Source organism: Schistocerca cancellata, chromosome 1, assembly GCF_023864275.1.
Source record: "Schistocerca cancellata isolate TAMUIC-IGC-003103 chromosome 1, iqSchCanc2.1, whole genome shotgun sequence".
In the NCBI taxonomy this organism is placed as follows: domain Eukaryota; kingdom Metazoa; phylum Arthropoda; class Insecta; order Orthoptera; family Acrididae; genus Schistocerca; species Schistocerca cancellata.
Window position 1 is genome coordinate 700,909,556 of NC_064626.1, and position 27,807 is coordinate 700,937,362.

Consider the following 27,807-nt stretch of genomic DNA (forward strand, 5'->3'; position numbering starts at 1 on the left):
ACGGGTGGGGGGTGTGGGGGTGGGTGGGCACATGCATGCATGTTTTTACCCACATTTTAGGCACACCCAAAGGCGTGGTTATCGGGGACCTTTAAAAAAAAACTGAATGTCTGTGACGGTCCTGAGGACAGTAGTTTGCAACACCCAGACTAATGCCACATTCCTTGATGTCCAGAAAGTGTACGATACGGTTCAACACTGATACTTAGCTAATGGAGGATGAGCTACAGGAACATAGTACCAGCCTCATGATTCGACCAAAGCCTTCTATCACACAAAACTCAGGATACCACTCTCAAAATGAGGAAACTGTCAAATGTAAAAGCATATTCTGCCATATCCCAAGAGAATATTATAAAACAAATACAGCAGTGTCCCACTAATCCAAACCCCAGTAATCCGAACGTTCGGTTAGTCTGAACATGAAAAAAGTTAGTCAAGTATAGAAAACTGCGAGGTAAACTGCTGTACATAGACACTATTTTAATTTACACAGTACAGTAAATATGTATTAGAAAAATTGGCAAGAAAACATTAGGTTTAATCAATGCATAACAATGAAAGAAAAGCTACCAGACTTACTAAAATAAAGCGGACATTTTATCTCTACTTTTTAGATGACAAAAACTCAGTCCTTGTTTTTTGGCATAATGAAGATAGTCTGTTATATGACACATAGTTGCGCCATTGTCTCATAAACATCAAATCAGCAGGTGTAGCCATGGGCTGTTGCTCCAAATAACGTAGTGCTAGGTCAAGGGCTTCTGTTGCATCACTGTGTGGCAGCACCTCTCCTTTGTCGCTTTCAGGCTCATTGTCACTTCCGTCACAGTAGTCCACTTCTAGTCCTGAGTCACAGCAGCAACTAAATCAGCGTGAGTAAGGTTCTCCACATACGCACCATCTGCTGCCATCCACTCATCTACGTCTCCTTCACTAGCTTCTTCACGTCCAGGGATTGTCTGTATCATTTGTAGTAGATTTTCCTCTTCATTTTAAACTAGGCTGTCCTGAAATTCAAGAGATGTCCACAGTTTTCTCCACGATTTTCTCAGAGTATTTTATGAAATATTCTGCCATGCCTCAGCGGACCAATAAACAACATCCTTCACATTGGTATTTTTTATTTTGTCCACTAAAGGAATGCTATCGTCTTTGATCAGCATTCTTAAAAATTGTTCTCTGTAAATGATTTTTAATGTTTACAGTATGCCCTGGTCCATAGGCTGTAGAAGTGGTGTAACATTCAGCAGCAAAAACTTTGCCACAATTTCTCCATCACATAATTCCTCAGTCCTCGGGTGAGATGGTGTGAGATCAATCTAAAGGACTGCACGGGTAGACAAATCATTTTCCTTCGAAAACAATCGAACAGAGGGAACAAACTAGCTGTGAAACCATTCTTTGAAAAGCTTACCATCCATCTATGCTTTTTTCTGGTTGTGATAATATACCGGCAGGGACTTCATGTTGCAGTTTTTAAAAGCTCTGGGCCTAGCAGATTTGCTGATCAGCATTAAAGGCAGCTTGTGATTACCAACAGCGTTGCTGCAAACTAATAAAGTCACACGATCTTTGCACATTTTAAAACCAGGAACATGGTCTTCTGCTTTTGATGCCAGGCTTTTTGTTGGCAAGGCCCAAACATTAAGGCCAGTCTCATCAGCATTATAAATTTTTTGGGGAGAATACTTTCTCTCTCTTATCAGTTTTTCAAACTCAGCAAAGTATTCCTTCGCTGCATCACAGTTAGAAGAAAGCTTCTCTCCAGTAATTGTTAGCTGACTGATTCCATGACATTTTTTGAATCTGTCCAAACAACCTGTACTTGCACTAAAAGGCCCATCATCATTCATTAACTTGTCCAGGTAAACAGCCTCATTCATTAACTTGTTCAGGTAAACAGCCTTCTCCTGAACCAGTGCTCCACTCAAAGGAGTTCCCCTCTCCCTTTCCTACGTAAACCAAAGGAAAAGAGCTTCGTCCACTTTACCATACTGAGACTGTTTCAAAGTCTGCCGAATTTCTAGGGTTTTTCCCGAAGACGCACAGGGCTGTTTAAGCTTCACTCAGTTCTTCTTCCAATCACAAATGGTTGCTTAACCAACACCCAGTTCCGTTGCCAGTTTAGATACATTCTCACCATTGTCTATCTGTTTCAAAGCATTCAGTTTTTCTTAGAGTGTTAACGTTGTATGTTTCTGTTTACTCATGACGAAAATACGTACACCACTACATCTGAACAAATACAACACAACTGTTACGCATGTCAGCGATCAATAACTAACATAACCAAGCACTTTGTGAGCCAACTGGCAGTGCGCTGTCCTCAGACACTACAAAGGTCTCAACAATGCACAACAACAAGGGCAGGGAATGAGAGTAACCCATTGTTCCCACACTTATTCCCATTTGTTACCATGGTGTACCTAATTAACTGCTTGGTATACTTCATTCTAGAAACTTGTCACCGTAATTCTGGCTAATCCAAACAAATTGGCAATCCGAACAAGGTCTGGTCCCAATTAGTTCGGATTAATGGGACTCTACTGTACTGCTGAAATTTCATTTAAATGACCTGGTGAATAATATCAGAAGCCAAAGCTTTACCAAGTGATGCTCCTCTGTGCAGGAAGTCATTAGACAGAAAACTGTAATGAAATGCAGGAAGACTTGTACAGCATCATCTCTTTATGTAGATATTGGCAGCTGATCTTCAGTTTAAATAAATATAATGTATCGAGTACAAATAAATAGGCAGAAGCACTCCTTATTCTCTTATTACACAAATGAATATCAATGATAACCATTAAATATATATGATTGAATGTCATACAGCAAAGTTAAGGAAACTGACCACATGAAACTGTAATTCATACAAAAAGAAATTTTTCAGTACTGCTCAGTAGGTAAGACCTTTATGAGGTAGGTTTAATGAAGAAGATAAAAAAACAGGCTGTTTATTTCTTTTAAGATACAATTAATATGTGCAAAAATGTCACATAGATGCCCAGTGGTAGATAATGCACAAGTGAAGTACTGTACATCACAAGCTGACTTACTATTTAAATTGAGGTGGTGTATTTTTCAATAACAGTTTACAACAACATATAATTACTTTTCAAACACACCTTGTGAAATGATCACCATTGAAAACATCTGAGGAATTTGAGCTTGTACAGGAGCTTACAATCTTTCTTCCTGCACACCATTCAGGAATGGAACAGGGGAATAAAGGAGGGACGGTCCTTGTAATCCAGACCCTCCACCAGAGAAGCATAAGGTATCTTGTGACATATAGCTGTAGATGTATTATAATGAATTACGAGGGTGGTTTGAAAAGTTCTCGGAATCACCACGAGAGGCCAGCGCTAGTGCAACAAGTTGTTCACGTGATATTCATTGGACTGTTGCCTGTAAAAATATGCTACGTCAGTGCTCTTGGAAGAGAGCTGTGGCGGTGACGTGGCTCTGTTGTTGTTCCCGCATAGAGATTTGTGAAGATGGGGAAAAAAAAATTGAGATTCAAGCAGTGACTAGGAACTTGGTACAGTAAGGTATGAAAGCAAAGGACGTTCATGCCAATTTCCAGAATACACTGGGGCACTCTGCTCCTTCATATTCAGCTGTTGCCAAGTGGACAAATGAATTTAAATTTGGTCGGGACTGCTTAGACGATGACACGCGCAGTGGTCGGCCAAGATGTGTCGCTACTTCAGAAATCATTGCAAAAGTGCACAAAATGGTCATGAAGGATTGCCGATTGCAAGCGCGTGAAATTGCTCACGCTTGCCAGATGTCATCCGAAAGGGTATATCACATTTTAACTGAAGAATTATAAATGAAAAAATTATCTGCAAGATGGGTGCTGTGACTCTTGACACTGGATCAGAAATGCACGAGAATGAACATATCAGAACAATGTTTGGCTCATTTTAGGAGAAACAAACAAAATTTTTTGCACTTGTTTGTGACCATAGATGAAACTTGGGTACACTACTATACCCCAGAGACAAAACAACAGTCAAAGTAGTGGAAACATGGTGATTCTCTGCCACCAAAGAAAGCAAAGACAATTCCTTTGGCAGAAAAGGTTATGGTATCAGTGCTCTGGGATGCAAAGGGGATTCTGTTTACAGATTATCTCCCCACTGGGCAAAAATTACTGGAGAAAACTGTGCTATGACTGGACAAATTGCAACAATAGATACGCGAAAAAAGACCAGGTTTAACAAGAAAGAAAGTCATCTTCCATCAAGACAATGCGCACTTGCACATATGCCGTCGTCATGGCACAATTACACGAACTAAGGTATGAATTGTTGCCACACCTGCCTTATTCCCCTGATATGGCTCCGTCAGACTCTCATCTCTTCCCAAAACTGAAAATTTTTCTTGGTGGATGAAGATTCACTTCAAACAAAGAACTGATAGCCGGAGTTGACAACTATTTTGCAGGCCTGGAGGAAACTCATTTTCGAGATGGGATCAAGGCACTGGAACATCGTTGGACCAAGTGCATTAATCTACAAGGAACCTACATTGAAAATAAAAAAAGTTCAGTGATGGAAGTACTTTTTTTTCTATTCCGTTCCGAGAACTTTGCAAACCACCCCCGTAACAAAAAATATATGTGCTTACAAACACAGAAAATGAAGTTTGTACTAGCAAATATCAAAAATTTCCTGATGAAACTGAACTGTTCACAAACTTGTAATGCCGATTATATGTAACACTCACTGAGGACTCAATCATACTTGTTTTGTGACATACACTGCATGTCACATTGTCGTTGTTGTGGTCTTCAGTCCTGAGACTGGTTTGATGCAGCTCTCCATGCTACTCTATCCTGTGCAAGCTTCTTCATCTCCCAGTACTTACTGCAACCTACATCCTTCTGAATCTGCTTAGTGTATTCATCTCTTGGACTCCCTCTGCAATTTTTACCCTCCACGCTGCCCTCCTATGCTAAACTTGTGATCCCTTGATGCCTCAGAACATGTCCTATCAACCGGTCCCTTCTTCTTGTCAAGTTGTGCCACAAACTTCTCTTCTCCCCAATTCTGTTCAATATCTCCTCATTAGTTATGTCACATTATATGATGAGCGTAAAACACACCATGAAAATATTACCTTTTTCGTTTCCCAATCATAGCACACAAGTTTGTGTGCTGCATGATGAGGGCCACCAGCTGTACGCTGCAGCCATATCAAATTCCTGCCATCTGCACTGAATCTCGGAGAGCGGACTGCCTGACCGTCATCGGACAGTAAACCTTGAAACAATTTCAGTGTATCAGTCTATTTTTCCATGCAACATCCAATCAAATAACCTAAATTACTTAGAAGTGATTTGACAAAGCACTAACAGATGCAATGGAAACCAAGAATATGATGCACTGAGAAAATAAATGTTAAATTAAGTCCTATAGGCTAGAGTTCAACGTGTTTTCTCCTTTGCGTATTTATAAGTCCTGCTCTAACTATTCCATGCACGTGCACGCCCGCACACACACACACACACACACACACACACACACACACACACACACACACACACACACTTACCAATCAGGAAAAATGAACAATTAGAGAAGGAATGTTGCAACTCAACTCACCATATAGCGGAGATGCTGACTCGCGATAGGCACAACAAAAAGATTCACACAATTATAGCTTTCGGCCATTAAGGCCTTTGACAGCAACACACACACACACACACACACACACACATGCTAATGCAACTTGCACACGTCTGCAGTCTCAGATAACTGAAACCACAGAGACTACAGACGTGTGTGCAAGTTGCATTTGTGTGTGTGTGTGTGTGTGTGTGTGTGTGTGTGTGTGTGTGTGTCTATTGCTGACAAAGGCCTTAATCGCCAAAAGCTATAATTGTGTGAATCTTTTTGTTGTGCCTATCGCGACTCAAACATCTCCGCTATATGATGAGTAGCAACTTTCCTTCTCTAATATTGTTACATTCCATCCTGGATTTTCCATTGTTTGAGAAAAAATGAACACCTATTAAAACAAGTTTGTGATCAATGTTTCAGCAAGTGGCAGGAGCCTGCTGCCAGCCAATTTCAGTTCTACCTTGAGCAACAGATGCTTGCTGTATTACCTGCTTTGTAGGTACTTGTAGGGACTTGTAATGTGTGAATAGTTTGCACAATGGCATCACTGCCAGCCATCTCCACACTCCCCCCCCCCCCTTCTCCTCCCTCCAAATTCCAATCCATCATCACCGAGTTATTTTACTTATACGAAATTCATAACAAAAAATTTAAAAAGCTAATAAAAAGTAGATGTAATACGTCCAATTTTTGAAAATCGGTTACAGAATACTGTAACTAAGTAATAGGCAATTTAAAACTGTGTATTGCAGGGAAAGAAGTTATTTCAGATACATGCTCAGCAAATAAGAAAAAGAGTGGATGGAAGGATCTGAAGATATCAGATGACTCACAGTAGAAAATATAATTTTAGAGTACTAATAATTTGCTTCATTACCTACAGGTTGCAAATGGAAACAAACTATAAAACAATCAAAAAATGTAGAAAAAGATTTTGGTAAAACTGGGAACCAAATAGAAACAAAAAGGTTAGGAACACAGATACTAAGAGGAAAAGAGAGACAGTGGAATGGAATGGAAATAGAAGAAAGGAAGAAAGAAGGCTACGAAGCCCTTCTTCCTTACTTTATCTCCCAGTCAGTGCACAAGCTACTAAAAGAGTTATGGAAATTACAACAATGAGGAAGCATTCTCAGACAAACAGTAAGAAAAAGCCTCCATTTCAAGATAAAGGAAGGCAAATGAACAGAACGAACTGGAACCTTCAATTAAGACATGCATGTCGAAGCAACTAAATGACCAAATTACTGACCAGAAGAGGGCACAAGCAGCGGCAGAAGACAACCAAGACAGTTTCTCAACTGAATGACCATTTAGTTATTCTTTCTATGGGATTTACTTCTGCAGCTCGTGGTCTAGTGGCTAGCATTGCTGCCTCTGGATCACGGCTTCCTGGATTCGATTCCTAGCCAGGTTGGGGATTTTCTCTGCCCGGGGACAGGGTGTCTGTGTTGTCCTCGTCATTTCATCATAACTCATGAACATGACGAGATTGGACTGTGTACAGATTGGGACCATGTACGGGCTCTGATAACTACACAGTTGAGTGCCCCACAAACCAAAGATCATCATCTGGGATTTACTGTTCCATACGACAGTTTTTCACTTCTCATTAACACAGAAATACTGTCAGTCAGCTGAATTATTACTGAATCCAAGCTAATACAACAACGTCTTCTCATTACGTCTTGTAAGCCGCCTGTCTCAAGGTTCTGGGTAACTTTTCAGAACTGTACCCTCTTCCATAAATCTCTCCAGTTCTTTTCCTTCACCCTCTTCCTTCCCCTTCAACTCTTCTGCCAAAAGAAGGAGCCACTGGCTCCGCAAGCTTGTAAAAGTTAAACCCTTTTGTGAGTGTGTTCCCCTGCCGCCACTTGGTGAGTGTATTTTTTGTCTATTCATTTAAATCATATGAACCCAAGCTCTGCAAATGCTTGTCAGTATCTCTGGCCTTTCCTTTAAATCCCAGTTACAAGTCTCTGTGACAAACAAATAGTACGCAGGCTTGGTACAAGTACCTGCAAGATCTCAGTTTCTACATGTTGTGTACTCAGTCACATGCCGCACACAGCTACAACCACAGAGTGTACCACTAGTAAGGCAGCCTGCAGGAATGGCATCACAAGTTAACGATCAGTCCCTATATGGATGGCGCACTTAACAGGAAATTTATTAGGCTTTTACCACAAGACATTAAAATGGTCTGCTACATGTGCTGAAAGTTATGTATGACACCACAGAGAGCACTGAAACCAAAAATCTTTCCTGCATCTGCTACATACAGTGCAGATCACAATCCATCCACCGATTGCAGAAAGAAGGGCAGCACCGATCCATCCACCAATAATGGATAAAGGTAGTGGCACACCTTCACTCAGCCAGTCACTGCTGAAATGTCACAGTCGCCAACCAATTATCGACCACAGCCAATTATCACAAGTTACTGCAGTTGTAGCCCAGCATCTATCAATGGGTGATTATCAGACAGTTAACACCAAGTGTCACAAGTGTTTATTACTATCAGAATCTAAACTATAAATTGTCTAACTGCAGTTCAGATTGGACAATTAGATTAGTTACTCATCACTGAGATCAGTGTCTGTATCTTTTACTCCACTGGCACTCCTGTTCATCATCAAACTAATACGAGTATTTATCTTGCACATTATTTTAATATATGATTATAATTTGTTACTCATGGTGTTGGCAATGCTGTTGGTGTTTTAGTTACAATAGCCCTATGATGAAATTAGTTGCAAGTGTGCAAGCATGCCATGCCACTTCAACAACCACTTTTCTGTGGCAGAGGGTTCGCTTCCTGATACCGTTTATGTTGGGCGAATACAACATAAAACTATACAAGCATTTCTTTAACAGGACTGGTTGATATTTTAAGGGCAGTTGGTTTTAATTATACTTTCTTAAATAGTAAGTACCACAACCAGTTGCAAGGTTTAAGATTAATTCTTATGATATTCCAATGTTCACATTCTCTCCTTAATCCTTCTACTTTCGTGAATACAGTGATCATGATAGCTTGAAGACAATAAAATTTCCAAGCTCATTCATTAGTACAGCCATCACCAGTAGAAGACTCAGATCTTAAATATGCTTGCGGATCAGGGTGAGAAGTGAACACATTCAGTTTTAAGCCGCAGAATTTGAAGTAGCTTCTGCTTACTGTTCATGCTCACATTCTAAAGTTAAGTGACAAATATCTTTAAGAATATCCCAATGAGGAAAACTAAAATAAATACTGCAAGCAGGGTTTACAGGATTCCTGAGCCTTAGTATCTTCAATGTTTCTCGTTACCTTCAGTTTGTTAAACCGTTTGCATTAATGATAACCACACACACTTAAAACTGACTGATTTGCTAGGAGCGGAGTGACTGCATCTTAAGCTGTTCACATTTCCAAAATATTGCTTGCTATTTACATTTTCAGATAGCATGACAAAAGCTTCGTCACTTTAAGCAGTGTAATGGGCTTGTTAGTAGGGCCTGACTTCATACTCAGTAAAGATAATCTTCAAATTGTCAGGCAGCACAGCAAACCTGAAAGCAACTATTAAAACAGTTTCACTTTGCAGTTAATGAACATCAATCTTCTTATTTTCTGGACACTGAGATCAGAAGTTAACATCTTGCATTTAGCAAGAGCAGTGGGAAGAGAGATTAAAACACTAAAATACTGTTAATAGATTAATCTCTACTAATGTGGGCCACAGTTTACTCACAAAAAGTTCAGAAGAAACCACGAGAGTGGGAAACAGACTGGAAGCAAAGATAGACAAGAGAATTATATTACATCAATCTACATCTACATCTACATCCATACTCCGCAAGCCACCTGACGGTGTGTGGCGGAGGGTACCCTGAGTACCTCTATCGGTTCTCCCTTCTATTCCAGTCTTGTATTGTTCATGGAAAGAAGGATTGTCGGTATGCTTCTGTGTGGGTTCTAATCTCTCTGATTTTATCCTCATGGTCTCTTCGCGAGATATACGTAGGAGGGAGCAATATACTTCTTGACTCTTCGGTGAACGTATGTTCTCGAAACTTTAACAAAAGCCTGTATCGAACTACTGAGCGTCTCTCCTGCAGAGTCTTCCACTGGAGTTTATCTATCATCTCCATAACGCTTTCGCGATTACTAAATGATCCTGTAACGAAGCGCGCTGCTCTTCGTTGGATCTTCTCTATCTCTTCTATCAACCCTATCTGGTACAGATCCCACACTGCTGAGCAATATTCAAGCAGTGGGCGAACAAGCGTACTGTAACCTACTTCCTTTGTTTTCGGATTGCATTTCCTTAGGATTCTTCCAATGAATCTCAGTCTGGCATCTGCTTTACCAACGATCAACATTATATGATCATTCCATTTTAAATCACTCCTAATGCGTACTCCCGGATAATTCATGGAATTAACTGCTTCCAGTTGCTGACCTGCTATTTTGTAGCTAAATGATAAGGGATCTACCTTTCTATGTATTCGCAGCACATTACACTTGTCTACATTGAAATTCAATTGCCATTCCCTGCACCATGCGTCAATTCGCTGCAGATCCTCCTGCATTTCAGTACAATTTTCCATTGTTACAACCTCTCGATACACCACAGCATCATCCGCAAAAAGCCTCAGTGAACTTCCGATGTCATCCACAAGGTCATTTATGTATATTATGAATAGCAACGGTCCTATGACACTCCCCTGCGGCACACCTGAAATCACTCTTACTTCGGAAGACTTCTCTCCATTGAGAATGACATGCTGCGTTCTGTTACCTAGGAACTCTTCAATCCAATCACACAATTGGTCTGATAGTCCATATGCTCTTACTTTGTTCATTAAACGACTATGGGGAACTGTATCGAACGCCTTGCGAAAGTCAAAAAACACGGCATCTACCTGTGAACCCGTGTCTATGGCCCTCTGAGTCTCGTGGACGAATAGTGCGAGCCAGGTTTCACACGGCCGTCTTTTTCGAAACCCATGCTGATTCCTACAGAGTAGATTTCTAGTCTCCAGGAAAGTCATTATACTCGAACATAATACGTGTTCCAAAATTCTACAACTGATCGATGTTAGAGATATAGGTCTATAGTTCTGCACATTTGTTCGACGTCCCTTCTTGAAAACGGGGATGACCTGTGCCCTTTCCCAATCCTTTCGAACGCTACGCTCTTCTAGAGGCCTACGGTACACCGCTGCAAGAAGGGGGGCAAGTTCCTCTGTGTAAAATCAAACTGGTATCCCATCAGGTCCAGCGGCCTTTCCTCTTTCGAGCGATTTTAATTGTTTCTCTATCCCTCTGTCGTCTATTTCGATATCTACCATTTTGTCATCTGTACGACAATCTAGAGAAGCAACTACAGTGCAGTCTTCCTCTGTGAAACAGCTTTGGAAAAACACATTTAGTATTTCGGCCTTTAGTCTGTCATCCTCTGTTTCAGTACCATTTTCGTCACAGAGTGTCTGGACATTTTGTTTTGATCCACCTATCGCTTTGACATAAGACCAAAATTTCTTAGGATTCTCTGCCAAGTCAGTACATAGAACTTTACTTTAGAATTCATTGAATGCCTCTCGCATAGCCCACCTCAAACTACATTTTGTTTCGCGTAATTTTTGTTTGTCTGCAAGGCTTTGGTTAGGTTTATATTTGCTGTGAAGTTCCCTTTGCTTCCGCAGCAGTTTTCTAACTTGGTTGTTGTACCACGCTGGCTCTTTTCCATCTCTTACGATCTTGCTTGGCACATACTCATCTAACGTATATTGTACGATGGTTTTGAACTTTGACCACTGATCCTCAACACTATCTGTACTTGAGACAAAACTTTTGTGTTGAGCTGTCAGGTACTCTGTAATCTGCTTCTTGTCACTTTTGCTAAACAGAAAAATCTTCCTACCTTTTTTAATATTTCTATTTACGGCTGAAATCATCGATGCCGTAACAGCTTTATGATCGCTGATTCCCTGTTCTGCGTTAACTGTTTCAAATAGTTCAGGTCTGTTTATCACCAGAAGGTCTAATATGTTATCGGCACGAGTCGGTTCTCTGTTTAATTGCTCAAGGTAGTTTTCAGATAAAGCACTTAAAAAAATTTTACTGGATTCTTTGTCCCTGCCACCCATTATGAACGTTTGAGTCTCCCAGTCTATATCCGGCAAATTAAAATCTCCACCCAGAACTATAACATGGTGGGGAAATCTACTCGAAATATTTTCCAAATTATCCTTCAGGTGCTCAGCCACAACAGCTGCTGAGCCAGGGGGCCTATAGAGACATCCAATTACCATGTCTGAGCCTGCTTTAACCGCGACCTTCACCCAAATCATTTCACATTTCGGATCTCCGTCAATTTCCTTCGATACTATTGCACTTCTTATCGCTATAAACATGCCTCCCCCTTCACTGTCCAGCCTGTCTCTGCGGTATACATTCCAATCTGAGTTTAGGATTTCATTACTGTTTATGTCTGGTTTCAGCCAACTTTCTGTCCCTAGTACTATATGGGCGTTGTGACCGTTTATTAATGAGAGCAGTTCTGGGACCTTTCTATAGACGCTCCTGCAGTTTACTATTAGCACATTAATATTGTTATTCCCTGTTGCATTTTGCCTACTCCTACCTTGCCGCGTCTCAGGAGGCGTCTTGTCGGGCCTAGGGAGGGAATTCTCTAACCTAAAAAACCCCCATGTGCACTCCACACGTACTCCGCTACCCTTGTAGCCGCTTCCGGCGTGTAGTGCACGCCTGACCTATTCAGGGGGACCCTACATTTCTCCACCCGATAGCGGAGGTCGAGAAATTTGCACCCCAGATCTCTGCAGAATCATCTGAGCCTCTGGTTTAAGCCTTCCACTCGGCTCCAAACCAGAGGACCATGATCGGTTCTGGGAACGATACTACAAATAGTTAGCTCTGATTCCACCCCGTGAGCGAGGCTTTCCGCCTTCACCAATTCCGCCAACCGCCTGTACGAACCGAGGATGACCTCTGAACCCAGACAGCAGGAGTCATTGGTACCGACATGAGCAACAATTTGCAGTCGGGTGCACCCAGTGCTCTCTATTGCCGCTGGCAGGGCCTCCTCCACATCTCGGATGAGACCTCCCGGCAAGCAGACAGAGTGAACAATGGCCTTCTTCCCCAACCTTTCCACTATTTCCCTAAGGGGCTCCATCACCCGCCTAACGTTGGAGCTCCCAATAACTAATAAACCCCTCCCCCCGTGTGCCTGCTCGTACCTTGCTGAAGGAGCAGCCACATGTCCACTCACAGGCAGAGCGGGCGATGCCACACGGCCAGCCTCCACATTTACCCTCCGCCTCGTGCGCCGCGAACGCCACTGAACCCGCAACTCCTCTTGGGGAGAGGGTGGCCCAACCGCACCCAGTACCTGCGAAGATGTCCCAACAGCAGGGACAGTGGGTGAAGCATGTAACACCTGGGGTGTACCATGCGACGTACCAGACTCCCCACTGCCGCTACACTCCGAGGCAGCAGCCTGTAGACGGCTGACGGTGGCCATCAACACGCTCAGCTGTTCGCGAACAGTGGCCAGCTCCTCCTGCGTCCGTACACAGCAGTCACACATCCTATCCATCCTAAGGAATCAATTTACTGTAGAGTGTTAATCAACTTTTAACTAGACTGCTAATTCACTAAAGGCGGCTGATTGTTGACTAAACTGTGATTGCTAGCCACTTCTTGTAGAAAACAATGAAAATAGCATTACCTGTCTCTGGACTGTATTGAAAACAAACACTAGTACTACTGGCACTATGGTTGACTAAGAGGACTCTCTCTGACTATTCAAAACAAACATGAAATCTGTGGAACACTATTACTAGCACTCGACAATTAAAGCTTCCTAAAAGCAAAAAATTGCACATTATGAATAATTTCGGAACAATCAAAAACTGCAGCTTACAAGTGTCTAAAATTCACAGCTACGCAAGAGAACTGCTATGCCTCCTTTAAGCACCTGAAACTATGTTAAACCTACAGATACTCCAAGGTCGTATTACAAAGAAGGTGTTTTATCACATAAAACTGAATTGAACCTTCTGATGAATCATACAGTGAGAAATCAGAGCACGAGGAGGACACCTTTTGAACACACTTAAGCAGATCAATTATGGCATCAAGATCAATGTTCCGAGCCACATTTGGCAACTGCATTTAAGGCTGCATGCACAGCAGTGACAGAAGTTATGGGACAGTGATATGAACATATACAGATGTCGGTAGTATTACATACACAAGGTATCAGAGGACACTCCATTGGCAGAACTGTTATTTGAACTGAGGTGATTCATGTGAGAAGGTGTTTGACATGATTATGGCTACATGACAGGAACTAACAGACTAACAAACTTTGAATGTGAAATGGTAGTTGGAGCTAAACGGATTGGATATTCCATTTTGGAAATAATTATAGAATTCAAATTCTGCAATCCACAGTGTCAAGAGCATCCCAAGAATGCCAAATTTCCAGCATTACCTCTCAACCATGAATAATGCAGTGGCCGACGGCCTTCACTTAAAAACAAAGAGCAGTGGTGTTTGTATAGAGTCTTTAGTACTAACAGACAAGCAACACTTTGTGAAGTAAGCACAGAAATCAATGTGGGACCTACAATAAACATATCTATTAGGACAGTGCGACAAAATTTGATATTAATGGGCTATGGTAGCAGACGCCAGACGCAAGAGCCTTTGCTAACAGCATGACATCGCCTGCAGCACCTCTCCTGGGCTCATGACCATATCAGCTAGACCATACACGACTGGAAAACTATGGCCTGATCACATGAGTCCCAATTTCAGTTGGTAGGTGCTGATAGCAGGGTTCATGTGTGGTGCAGATCCCACGAAGCCATAGACCCAAGTTGTCAATCAGGCACAGTGCAAGCTCGTGGTGGCTCTATAAAGGTCAGCTGGGTTTACATGAGTCACACTGGAAATGGTTACGTTCCGCTACTTGGATACATCTGCAGCCATTCATGGCCTTCATGTTTCCAAACAACAACTCTGTTTAGCGCCTGAAAACCTCAAACCACACACACACACACACACACACACACAAGAACATTCTGGACAATTCAGTGGAACGATTTGGACACCCAGATCACCCAACATGAATCCTGTCAAACATTTATGGTACATAATTGAGAGGTCTGCTTGTGCACAAAATCCTGCACTGGCAACTCTTCCACATTTACAGACAACTATAGAGACAGCATGACTCAATACTTCTGTATGAGACTTCCAACGACTTGTTGAGTCCTTGCCACAGCGAGCTGCTGCACTATGCCAGATAAAAGGAGGTCCAACACAATGTTAGGATATATCTCACAATTTCAGTGTATAATGTATATGCAGTCCGAAGTATATATAGTTGATGGAAAAGGCAACACTGTCTCTTCAGGTCCTTAATATTTCCAGTAAGTATACAGCATACAAACTTGTGAGCTAACAATAGAGTTAACTGCGTAAACACAATCTATCAGCTGAGAACATACGCAGATTTATCTTTATAAACTTGCTCTTTTTCTTTGATAAATTACTTGTGAAATAAATAGATATTAAGAGATTAGTGGTAAATGAACAAACTCTACTTAGTATAACTGGAGGAAGCAACAGGTCTACTGCAAAATTTGCTATGCCTGTTTAGACAGTGTAAGCACAAAAATAATATGGCAGTTTAGTAGCACTCAATTTTAAAACAATATACAGAATTAGAATCTGACTGCTGCTGCCTTTCACTAATGACTCGTCTAATGTCCATGAAGGCTGTACTTCATGATGAGATCCACAGTACATAATGGATGGATGGTTAGATGGACAAATGGAATGCAGGAGACTTCAAACGACTTGCTGAGTCCATGTCACATTGGGTTGCTGCACTAAGTCAGGCAAAAAGAGGTCCGACACTGTTAGAAGGTATCCCATAATTTTTGTCACCTCAGTGTATGATGTAGAGGCAGTCCAGTGTATGATATGGAACCTTCAGATCTATCTTGGATCACCGTGTTGTCCTAATGTAGTCATTTGCATAAAAGTGAAGCAGAACTGGCAAGGGAACGACAAATCACCAAACCAGCTTTAAATTTAGCATGCGTCATAGCAACACAAATGAACAACATTCATAGCTCTAAATCAATCAGTACAGGAATCATAATGTTCGCAGCACTAACATATACAAATGGTGACAGGTATGAATGTTGCCGAGTCCTGCAGGTGCAGTATTACACAATGTATGTAACTATGAATGAAAAACTGGTGCTGACACAGTTGGCAACCACCATTTGCAACCTTTGCCTGGCCTGCACATGATGATTAATTACCCTACAAGCATGCAGGACTTGGATACAAATGTGGTTTGGTACCAGTTACCATAGCTGAAATGCTTCCACGATTATGTCAGGCTGTGGGAAGCATTTTCAGTTACCAAAATACCTATATTTCTGGAAGCAACACTCAGTCTGCTAACTCAGATCACAGTAATATCTTGTAATGACAGAAGTTAGAATAAAAGCAAACAATGGTAAATCCAAGCTGGAATGTAACAATATGTGTGTGTATTGTTGACAAAGGCCATTGGTCAAAAGCTTTATGTGAGAAACTCTTTTTGTTGTGCCTATCTGCAACTCAGCATCTCCGCTATATGAGAAGTCAGAATAAAACTTTTCAGTCATAATAAATGTTTTACACTTCCCAAGCAGTAAAGAAGTCGCGTCAGCTTAACTGACCCACTAACAGACAAAAGCGGACAGACAAATAGGTGATAAGACTGTCAAATCCTAATGAACTTTAACATATCTAACTCCTTAGAAGGGCATTCTGTCCGAACAGAGGTTTTTTTTAAAAAGAGAGTGCATGTTTACACAGAAAATTTCCTAAGAGTTTTAACCTTGCTCTAACAAAATAGTTGGTGCCCTATACTGTATTCAAGATTAAACAGCTCCCACTCTCGGCCCTTATGTACGTGGCAGTAAAGTAGATGTCCTGTATGGCTTTCTTTTTCAGGTTATTAGTAGAAATGGTAAACTGCTCTCACTGTTTCACCTAATTTGTGCACTGTGTCTAATATGTGAATTTTCAGTTCCAATACACGAATACAATTTTAAATGTCAGAACTGTACGCTAAAGTGAATGTCAAAGGGAAAAACCTATTGCAGAACTTCTAGTTCTCAAATTACAAAAAAAAATACAATGTAATGACTATGTAGTCTCTAAATGATTTTAGTATGAGCCCATTCTCATGTTTGCTAATGTGGTGTCTAAAGGGACTGTACAGGTTTATTACAAATGATTGAAGCGATTTCACAGCTCTACAATAACTTTATTATTTGAGATATTTTCACAATGCTTTGCACACACATACAAAAACTCAAAAAGTTTTTTTAGGCATTCACAAATGTTCGATATGTGCCCCTTTAGTGATTCGGCAGACATCAAGCCGATAATCAAGTTCCTCCCACACTCGGCGCAGCATGTCCCCATCAATGAGTTCGAAAGCATCATTGATGCGAGCTCGCAGTTCTGGCACGTTTCTTGGTAGAGGAGGTTTAAACACTGAATCTTTCACATAACCCCACAGAAAGAAATCGCATGGGGTTAAGTCGGGAGAGCGTGGAGGCCATGACATGAATTGCTGATCATGATCTCCACCACGACCGATCCATCGGTTTGTAGCAATTGTAAATGGTAAGGCTTCTGATTTAGCCTTTTCCATAAGATTTTCCAAACCGTCGGCTGTGGTACGTTTAGCTTCCTGCTTGCTTTATTCGTCGACTTCTGCGGGCTATGCGTGAAACTTGCCCGCACGCGTTCAACCGTTTCTTCGCTCACTGCAGGCCGACCCGTTGATTTCCCCTTACAGAGGCATCCAGAAGCTTTAAACTGCACATACCATCGCCGAATGGAGTTAGCAGTGGGTGGATCTTTGTTGAACTTTGTCCTGAAGTGTCGTTGCAATGTTATGACTGACTGATGTGAGTGCATTTCAAGCACGACATACGCTTTCTCGGCTCCTGTCGCCATTTTGTCTCACTGCGCTCTCGAGCGCTCTGGCGGCAGAAACCTGAAGTGCGGCTTCAGCCGAACAAAACTTTATGAGTTTTTCTACGTATCTGTAGTGTGTCGTGACCATATGTCAATGAATGGAGCTACAGTGAATTTATGAAATCGCTTCAATCATTTGTAATAGCCCTGTATTTATAAAATAAGAGAAGAAGATTTCATACACATTCATAAAACCATTACACAATCTCTCCAACTCGCATAACATTGATGATTGGGAACATTTTAAACTTCTATTGTGTGTGACAGACATAGTAACTGCAGTAAGAACAGGCATAGAAGCTAAATGCAAGAGCATTCTGTACTTTCTGTTTCATGTTAGAAGCTTTAATGTTGGATTATTCTCCTCTTAATGATAAAATTCAGACAAGAATCAAAATCTCCCTACTAGGTGCTCAGCAGTCTTCCGCAGTTTCCCTTTTTTCCTTTTCTTCCACTAGTGCAATAAGAAATATTATACTCTCACATAACAGCAAAACTTGTAACCCATAGCGAAATTATTCCATAAGCAAAATGTAGCTTTAACAATCAGCCTTTTTCACATGGACAGAATAGTCACACTAACAAATCAAAACAAAACACACTAAAAATACTGTAAGGTAACTCTTAAAAATAATTAGTAATTTAAAAGTAGTGTGCAAAGACTCACTGAACGCCCCATCCATTGTCAAGTGAAATATGTAACTATCTCGGTTGGTGCAATAAATAAGACCAAGTCTGCGAGGCTCATTCTTCCACACAACGCCTATTACTCCTTCTCCATCTGGTGTCCAGATTACTTGACCAGGTGAAAAATGTGATGGTACTCCTTCCAAAATTTGTATCTTATCTGTTTTTGTGTCACAAATACTAACTACTGGTTGGTGCTTGCCGACCAGCTGTTCACCCCAGTCTGGACGGAAAAGATATTCTTCACCCTGAAAGCAAAAGTTATGATTTCACTTTCAGATAGCCACATATTTAATGTTTACATGGTGTTGTGAAATAGCAGTGTTTTGTGTCCGGAAGTTTCTTTTCTGATAAATGAAAATTTTTTCTTAAATATTAGTACGTACTGTGTGCTTCATTTTACAATTGAAGAAATGAAACAGATTCTAACTATGTTAGATGAAAAATCTAAAGTTTAGTATACAAGCCTCTCTGTATCTAGGTTCTCCAACACTTTGTATCAATGGCGAGTTCATTCATCAATTTCAAACTTCAAAAAACCAGAAAACACAATGGGCATATGAGAATTGTGTACACGAAAATAGACAGCTGCCAGAAATGGTCTTTCCTGACATTAATAAGTGATTAAATTAATCCAAGCATCTGCCATTTAGGCCAGAAAAGGAAGTATTCATGACAAAATAACTTAAGTAGCGTAAGAGAGCCCATTTTAAATAAACAGAATCAGATTCTAGAAACAATTTGCTATGGTAGTGGAAAAAATATAAGAATGGAAAGTGAATGGCAACCACACAAGTTGTAAATATATTAATTCCTGAGAAATTCTCAGGGGAAAAAAATTAGCTCAACTGCTGACTAATATTATGTGAATGCCTGGAAGAACAAACATCACATGGAATCTGCAGCTGTGATACATATTATGTATGTTGAAGGTGGAGGGGGAGGAAGCAGATGAAATGAAAGGAACTATTCATGTCAGCTGCATCTGGACTTTATGCAGAATCATCAGTGATGAGTGAAAATGTGTGCCAGACTGTGATTCAAACCTGAGATCTCCTTCTTATTAGGCAGTTGCATTAACCAATGAGCCATCTGGACACAGTGTTTATTGCAATTGCGTGAACTATCTCAGAATGCCTCCCGGCCAACTCACATTCCCATCGAGCACTTTCCCATCTACAATCCCCAAACACGTCCGCCATGCTTGCTACTTTGATGTTCTCGCAGGTAGACAAACAATATTGCGCATCCTCACTGAAGGTGGTGGATTCACTGCCCATCAAGGCACATCAATTATATGAATGTGTGGTATATGTTCTTTCAGGGAAATGAATCAACCACTTTCAGTGCAGATGAACAATATTGTTTGACCTCAAGTGAGAATCTTAAAGTAAAGAGCATGGGGGATAAAGATGGGGACTGCGGATAGGTGCTGCTAGTTGGGAGTGTGGGTCGGCCAGGAGATGTGCCGAGACAGTCTGCGCAACTGCAATAAACACTGTGTTGAGATGGCAAAGTAGTTAATGCAACTCCCTACAAAGCAGGAGACCCCAGGTTCAAATCCCGGTTTGTAACATTTTCACTCAGAGCTGCTGATTCCATATAAAGTCTTGAAGCAGCTGACATCAACAGTTTCTTCCCTTCCCTTCCTCTCCCTCCTCTTTCAACTTAAAATGAAATGATGAAGATATCACTGCACTTGAGCACCACATACATCTTAAGCTCTCATCTTACAGACTGATGACCTCAGAAGTTAAGTCCCATAGTGCTCAGAGCCATTTGAGCTCTTATCTTATATGTTATTCTCATGATTCTTATGTAACACATACAACACAGGCAGAATTTTTACAAAGGTTATGCCTCTATACTGTTCCTTACATTTAATCAAACAGTGTTTATGACAACTTTACTTCATTTCTTGCAAATATTCCCATTCTAAGTCTCATGTTGCTGCTGTAAGTTGTATCAACTGTACCAACTTGAAACAAACCTAGCAATGTGCCTGAATTTTTCCAGTGTCATCCTTCAGGTCAAGTTGATAACAACCTTAAATACCATAGCACTCTTATAGAACAGGTCACACTACAATGTCACATGTGGTTTTCTTCACACATTAATACTATTCTTTCCCAGAAGTCTTCCCAATAAATCTTAACCTCTCTCTTGTCTTTTTTTTTCTACTACTGGTTTTACAAGTTCATTCCAATTCATATCACTATATAGTGTTACCCGTAAGTAAACAACATAATAGGTCCCAGAATTTTACAACTAATGCTGTAATCTGACACTGTTGGCTAACTCCTTCAGCATAACAAGTACAATTACTGTCTAACTCAATCTGTATTTCCATACAATTATCCAGCTAAGATCCTTTCCTGAAAACAGGTTCATCACTGAACCATTAGTGCTGCTAACTGTAAAAGTCATGCCAAAATGCAAATAGAAAACTGATGTATCAATATGTGTAACACTGCCCACATATGCAGCAGGAACACAGCTGGTTATAACCATTCCTGTAGAGAGCAAATAGACCACTCGGCAGTGGTATCTTCCTCAATTGCTATTTTCTGACTCGCCACTGCCAGTGCACCTAACCCTACAGAAGCAGGCGACATGCACCTGTACATTCAGCACTTTCTGTAATATTCTGCACAGCATGCTGTTATATCAAATATAATTTCTGGGCTATTTGTACAGTGGCAGTGCTATTTTCCCATACAATCTTTTTCTGTTTCTCTGGAACATCAGGAGTCGCATTTACATGTTCTCAAGTCTGGCCTCCACACTTACACAAATACCTTCTCAAGGCAGCAATTTTGTAACCATTTTCACAAGCTTGTATATGTAACCTTGCTTCAAAACAATGACAAGTGCAATCCTGTAACTATCACTCTCTGAGCATCCAAACATGGATACATCCGTCATGATGCTGCAGACAATCCAATAAGATGATATTGTGACACTCTTGTGTCCGGCATGCGTGTGTCTGATACTGTGACAGGAAGCTCCACTCACATTCGCTGTTCTAACAGTCTGTGACACTTCAAACACTTCGGAAAATTTAGTTTCTCCTGTCAGGGTGTATACATGGACAAGGAAAAAAAAAATCCCCGGATTTTTCCCGGATTTCTCGGTTGAAAATACACTTTCTCCCGGGTGAAAAGACATTTTTCCCCGTGTTATGTGAAAGTATACTCTTCCTCGGCACTGTAAAACTTATCAGTCTTTTGAATGTTTATGGTTTTATACGCCGATGTAGAATTTCCCGTAGAAAACGAAACTTATGGGGGGGAAACACGTTTTGAAAGATCTCTGATGTGCAGCAGCAACATGTACGCTACATATTTTCGTGTTACGAAGATATAAATTCGAATTCCGCCAAACGCCGCATGTTACTTTCCAAGGCATTGAAATCAAGATTGCGACGCACTTTTGTAAGCCAGTCATAGCTTATGTCATGTGATCTCGCCAACTGATGACAGCATAGGACACATTATGTAGTCAGCCAACAGCAAGATCACTCTTAATTAGCGCGAACACACAAATAAGAAAAGTGGATGGTTTAAATTAATATTCATAGTGTTGCTACAAGAAAAACAGAGGTTTCACATATAACCGTAGTCTCGAAGATGCAAGAGAAGCTAAGCTTCCACATATAGTGTTGATCGTTTTTGCGCGTGTTACACTTTAAGATATATCACACAAATGAGCCAGTAAAATTTTTAATAACGACGTAAATGTCTGATCGTCTGGGTTCGAAATTATTCTAGATGGTCGTCCTCAAAGAGTTGATTTTTAATTGAGAGTCAAACGCTCTGTGATTTAAGAAATTCAGTGTACATTCTCGCATATAGTTCATCTTGTGTAAAAGGAAATTTACTTTGAAAGCAACGCTTTTTAAACCATCATCCGCAATGTTTTCCCGTGACATGTTAGAAACTGATTGGTTTCAGCAGTTGCCAGAGAGCGCCAGATAACAGGCGCCACCGCTCTTGCGTAGCTACGATGACGCAGGAAGTCCGTATGTTCGTACGTGTAAAACATTAAAAGATCGTGCACTATGTCACAAAAGAAACAAGACATCAGAGGACACTTGAAGTTCATCGGAATTTCGTGAACCATACTAAAATGCATAATTGGGCTTAAAGTGCACATTCGTATGTCCAGATTCGGATGTAAATTTTCTTGGGTACCAGTACTGTATTATCTCATGTTTGGTTCTTTATTATGCCATAATGCCATGCGAGCTAGAAGATGGCAAACGTGCACTTGAAATGCAGCAAACAGTTGAAACTAGCCAACAGTGTGAAATTAAACACTTCGTTTCAAATAAATTGACTGCCTCAGCGCAAAAGATTAATAAAAGCCAAATCTCTTTAGCAAAGCGACAAAAATAACTTCATTGTTCTTCAAGGTGATTAATGCTTGACTGTCAGAAACGTGGAAATAAAATCTGAAAATAACATATTTTAGCCTTCCGTAATTATGCGAACGTATTTTAATTCATTTGATAGCTCCCGGCCACATAAATCCGTTTTGTTTTAATTTGATGTGAGAGTAATAAATGAAGAGGAAACAGCAAAATCACTAAACGTAAACACAGGTCACGTGGAGACTACCCACCTCCCTACCACAACTCAGACTGCTCTGTGCATCAGCCCCGGATCTACGATATTTCCGAATCGAGGCAATACTAGATAGTGGCGCCCAGCCACATATCCGTAGCCAGAAGCGGGAGAAGGTACTACCCATATGCTACTCAACAGCGCATGCACAAGAGCCCGCCCGCAACTGCTCAAACAAATCTAACGTAAACAGCTGTTACGTCACGCTTCTCGGAGGCAATTTTTCGTTATGAATTATTGCATAGTCTTTCTAAAGCCTTTGCTGTTGGCAGACGCTTGTATGAGCACTATGTTTTGTTGTTGTATATGGGGATTTCCTTTGCGAAAGTTTTATTTTCGTTTATTCGTCCTCTTGTTAATGTTTTGTTGCCGCAGTATTATCCTGCAGACGTGGGTTGTAGTAAAATCCTTTGTTGGTGTGTTGGTTCATACCAGTCAAAATCACAAAAATTTGACTGAAAACTAAAACAATGAAACATTCCCGGAATTCTAAAAAATTCCCGGGTTTTTCCCTGTTTCCTCCCGGATGAAAAAATTCCCGGGTTTCTCCCGGATCTCCCGGTTGTCCCGGGTCGTATACACCCTGCCTGTTTTTATAATGCTGACCACAATTTTGGCCTCTTGTATGTTAAATGTCAATTAAAAATCTCTTCTAAATTCAGTTTTTGATTGCATTCTTTTATTACAATCCTTATAATTATTCTAATTATTGAAATAATTGATCCCCAATTTGACACAAAAAAATTGCAGTCACCCGCCATTGGAAGTGTAACAGAATTCTTATTACTGGAAGTGTGCTTAGTGCCCAAATAGTGCCTGGATTTATTCAACTCACCCACAAACTGTCTCACATTTAAATTGTGGATTGCATGAGTATTCCACCAAGAACTATTACTGTTTGGTTTGCGAACTAATAGACAACTTTCATTTGTTGTTATGGAAGCTAAATTGTTGACCCTAAATGAGGGTTATAGCATTGGCAACAAGAAGGTTGCTGTTTTGGTTCACCTAGCACACCGTGGAGGCCAGATTTCTAAGCCTTTGGCAGTAACATTAAACCATCATCAGGACTTGACCAAGCAATGAACTAGTTCACCTTTGCAGCAGTCACAGTCGCTGTCTGCTAAATCGACATTTTAGCCATTTAACAAGGCTGAGGAATACTGGTAAGTACATCAAAAACACCTCATGCTGCATTCTCAGGCAAGTCAGGTTAAACACCTAAATCACCAACTGAACTTTTCGCTGGATACATATCCTATGTTATATCACTTGATTGAAAAGTTAGCCCTGTCATCTGAGCCATCTGTGTTACAATTGTATGACATTCTTTTTATTGTCCATGCATTTTTGCAATAAAATGCACGTAGCAACAACAAGACCAAAATTCTCACAAGTTCGAAAGATGAAAACTGTCATTTATGCATCTTGGATTGAGGATTTGAAGGAGCTGAGTTCGAAATGCAAGTTCATATGCGAGTGTAGTAAATCACACAAAGAAAGTTTAATTTGTATTTTAGTGGTAAGCTTAAGCCCAGATAAGAAATTCCACAAACAAGCTTTAAGACAGTCTGATCCATCTCTAGCCGAGGTTCTGCGAATTGCATATGCATTTGAAATACTACAAGCAGCACAACAAACTTTTTCAGCAGTCTGACATTCCACATGTGGCTCAGAGTCATGATGATTCAGTGCAGCAGTTTCTGTAACAGACTCTAAAGAGGTAAATTTCCATTCAGCAGCTGCTATCCCACCGCATTCTCCACAATCTCTGAGCTAGTGCCAGGGGTCATTTGTGGCAATCTACTTCATTTCCAAGTTGCATTATGAGGACAACTGTTATAAATGTTTACATAGATGTCATACTGCAGAAGTAAGTCATAGCATGGCAGGCACCAGCCATCAGCTGCAGCTAATACAAATCAATAACATTTCAGGTAGTGATCAGGTGCTGGCACTGTGTAAAATTTTGTTGCGGACAACCGTATAGGACATTACAGTGACTTTTCTTTTAAATACTACCACATAAATGTCAGTTATAAAAATTATATATATGTAAGTGTAACTGCTCCCTTGCTCTGTGAAGTACAAGATGCCCCTTCTAGGGTGCAACTGACAGTCACAATCAGGTGTCTCAGACATTATCATTTTTGCTGTGGTGTATCTGTCAGTCAAGAACATATTTGGTCTTGATGAAGATTCCACTATCACATTTTCATTGCATAATGCAGTGCATTCCCTCAGATCGTCAGTATCCTGTGCTGCTACTGACACAATTCGTAAGCAGTTTGCAGTACAGTTTGAACTGTGTTTGGGGAAAGAAACTGACTCTCAGGTCCACTCTGTCTTAAAGCTGACAGGAAGTCCGAGATTCTGCAAAGCAATTCCACTGGCCATTAAGGATGAGATTACAACTGAACTAGATGCAACAGAAAAACAACAAGTTTTGTCCCTTGCTTCCCAATTAGTGGTGTTCAGGAAACCTGGGTGTCTCTTTGGTCATGTGGAAACTTTACGCAAACCATAAAGGCTCACAAGGACTTTATTTTCATCCTTTGTCTTGTTGAGATGAAATCTTTTCTAAACGTTCAGAAGATAAAACTATTTTCAGAAATCGATCTCGCAAAAGCATATTTTCAGTTGCCTCTTGACGAAGACTCATGGCTGGTATAAGTCTTGAATGCACCATTCAGACTGTATCAATATAATAGATGGGCTTTTGGCATGACTAGCGGTCCCATCATATTCCAGAGGTCTCCAGAACACATTTTTGCACGTATTCTGGTCACTGATCATACAAGATGAACACCTTCACAATCTCTGTCTGGTTTTTGCTGTCCTTGCACAGAAAATCCTTAATTTAACTTTACCAAATGCACCCTCCTTCCATTAGCTGTCACTTACTTATGTTTTATTCACAGTGAAGAGGACCTTTGGACCACCACAGAGTATGGAGAGGCTATTCAGAATATGCATATGCCTAAATGTGTTGAGACTTTCAGGTATTTCTTGAAAAAGTGAATTACTATGTGTGATTTATTCCCCAAGCAGCCTCCATGCCCCTCCCATTAAATTGTCTTTGTAAAAAGGAAGTCCCTTTTTAATGGTTCAAAGAGTGCCACTGGGGTTTTCCCCATTTAAAATCAGCCCTCCAATCACTATCTACCTTGTGATTTACCAGCCCCACTTGCTGTTGGTGCCAGTGGCACAGTCATCGTCACACAGCCTCAAGCCTTTTCTCCCTCAGAAGTAAAGAGGGCAATAGCTCGGGATCATTATTCTGAAGTCACAAAGGAAGTGTTGAGCATCATCTTTGTTGTCCATAAATTTTGCATTTTTTGTTTGGTCACAAACTCCATCTTATCAATCAACTACAAACCACTTATGTCACTTTTTGTTCCCAAAGCTAAACTGTCACAGTATGCAGTGCATCACTCTTCTCAATAGACTTGACATCTGACATATTTCCAGTACCCTTTCCATTATCCCATTTTTACTAAAACAGGATGCACTGTCTCACCTTCAAGCAGGTCTAGATCCTGAATCAGAGAACCAGGAAACAATTTATTTTGAGCTCAAAAGTCAATTGGAGCGATCATTCAACGAATTCCTTATAAATTTTTAGGGCATTGCTACACTATTTATGCATAACCTGCTTCTTCAATGGATCCTGCAGTATGTCCAGTCATGTTGGCCTCCCAAGCTATCAAGCGCAGACACACGAGCTTTGGTGTTTCTTTCAGCAACGCCATTAACTTCAGGTTTACTCTTCACTGAAGACGAACAACAATGCCAGTTGGTTGTATTGTCCTCCTTGCAACATTAGGTGCTTCAGCCCATGCATCAATCGCACTAAGGTATTTGAAGGAGGAAGCAACAGACATGCCACTAAATCTTGTACTGTTGAGGATATTGTATGGGTGGCGTGACAGTGTGCCTTTTGCCCAGCACACTGGCCAGTCCATCCCAATCATTCTTGCCATGGCCAAGGCCAAGGCAGTTATGGGACAGAGTTCATGCCAACTTCACAGGCTTTTTCTTGGTGTACATGAAGTTAATAACAGTAGCATCCACCTCCCATCACAGTAGCATCCACCTCCCACTTCCCATACATATCCATTTCCAGCAGATAACAATGCTGGCTTCTGTGGGAAGCTGGGACTAGATCATCACAACAGAGAGTTTATCCCACACACTGATGACCAACAACAGTCCCCACAGCAATCAGTTTCAAAAAGTTTAGCACCCACAGTGGAATTAGACCTGTTAACACACTTTCTTTCCATCAACCTCAAATAGTCCGGCGGGCTGACAGAGAGGTTTGCTCACAATTAAACAGAGTGAATGCTGAAAGTCTTATTGTCAATAGTCAAGGCCTCGTGGAGCTCCTTCTTGAGTGCCCTTACAGGATGCTTCTGGATCTCCTGTGTGCATCCCTGGAACACAAACACACACGCAACCCTGTAATTTTATTGGCCCCAGTGTGGGCACACATAGTTAAGTGGAATGGATCCAAGGTCTTTGGCAAAACAGCAGGGGTCCCATGTGGTCTTTGTGGTGGAATGCTGCACCAGCACCACAGCCAGCTCCGGTTGCTGCACCCTGGTGCATGGGCGCCCTGATCGGGGAGTCCACTGCTGCCACTAAACCGTAAGGCTCCCTCGATTTCCAGGTCGCAGAGGATGGCCACCTGGTCCTCCCTGCATATTGTGAGACCCACCCAAGGACATCAATATGGCTTAGAAGACTTTTGAATTACCGGACCTGCTTCGCCCAGCAG

General features: G+C 41.0%; 1 protein-coding gene across 1 annotated transcript in view; it reads right to left on the bottom strand.

Moving 5' to 3' along the window:
- Positions 1-27,807, bottom strand: part of LOC126184573 (acylamino-acid-releasing enzyme-like) — a 134,521-nt gene that overhangs the window by 79,163 nt on the left and 27,551 nt on the right. Inside the window, exons 5-6 of the mRNA XM_049927007.1 lie at positions 18,383-18,650; positions 5,134-5,276 (exon numbers count right to left, since the gene is read on the bottom strand). Of these exons, the coding sequence (XP_049782964.1) occupies positions 5,134-5,276; positions 18,383-18,650 (411 nt within the window). The remainder of the gene's footprint in view (positions 1-5,133; positions 5,277-18,382; positions 18,651-27,807) is intronic.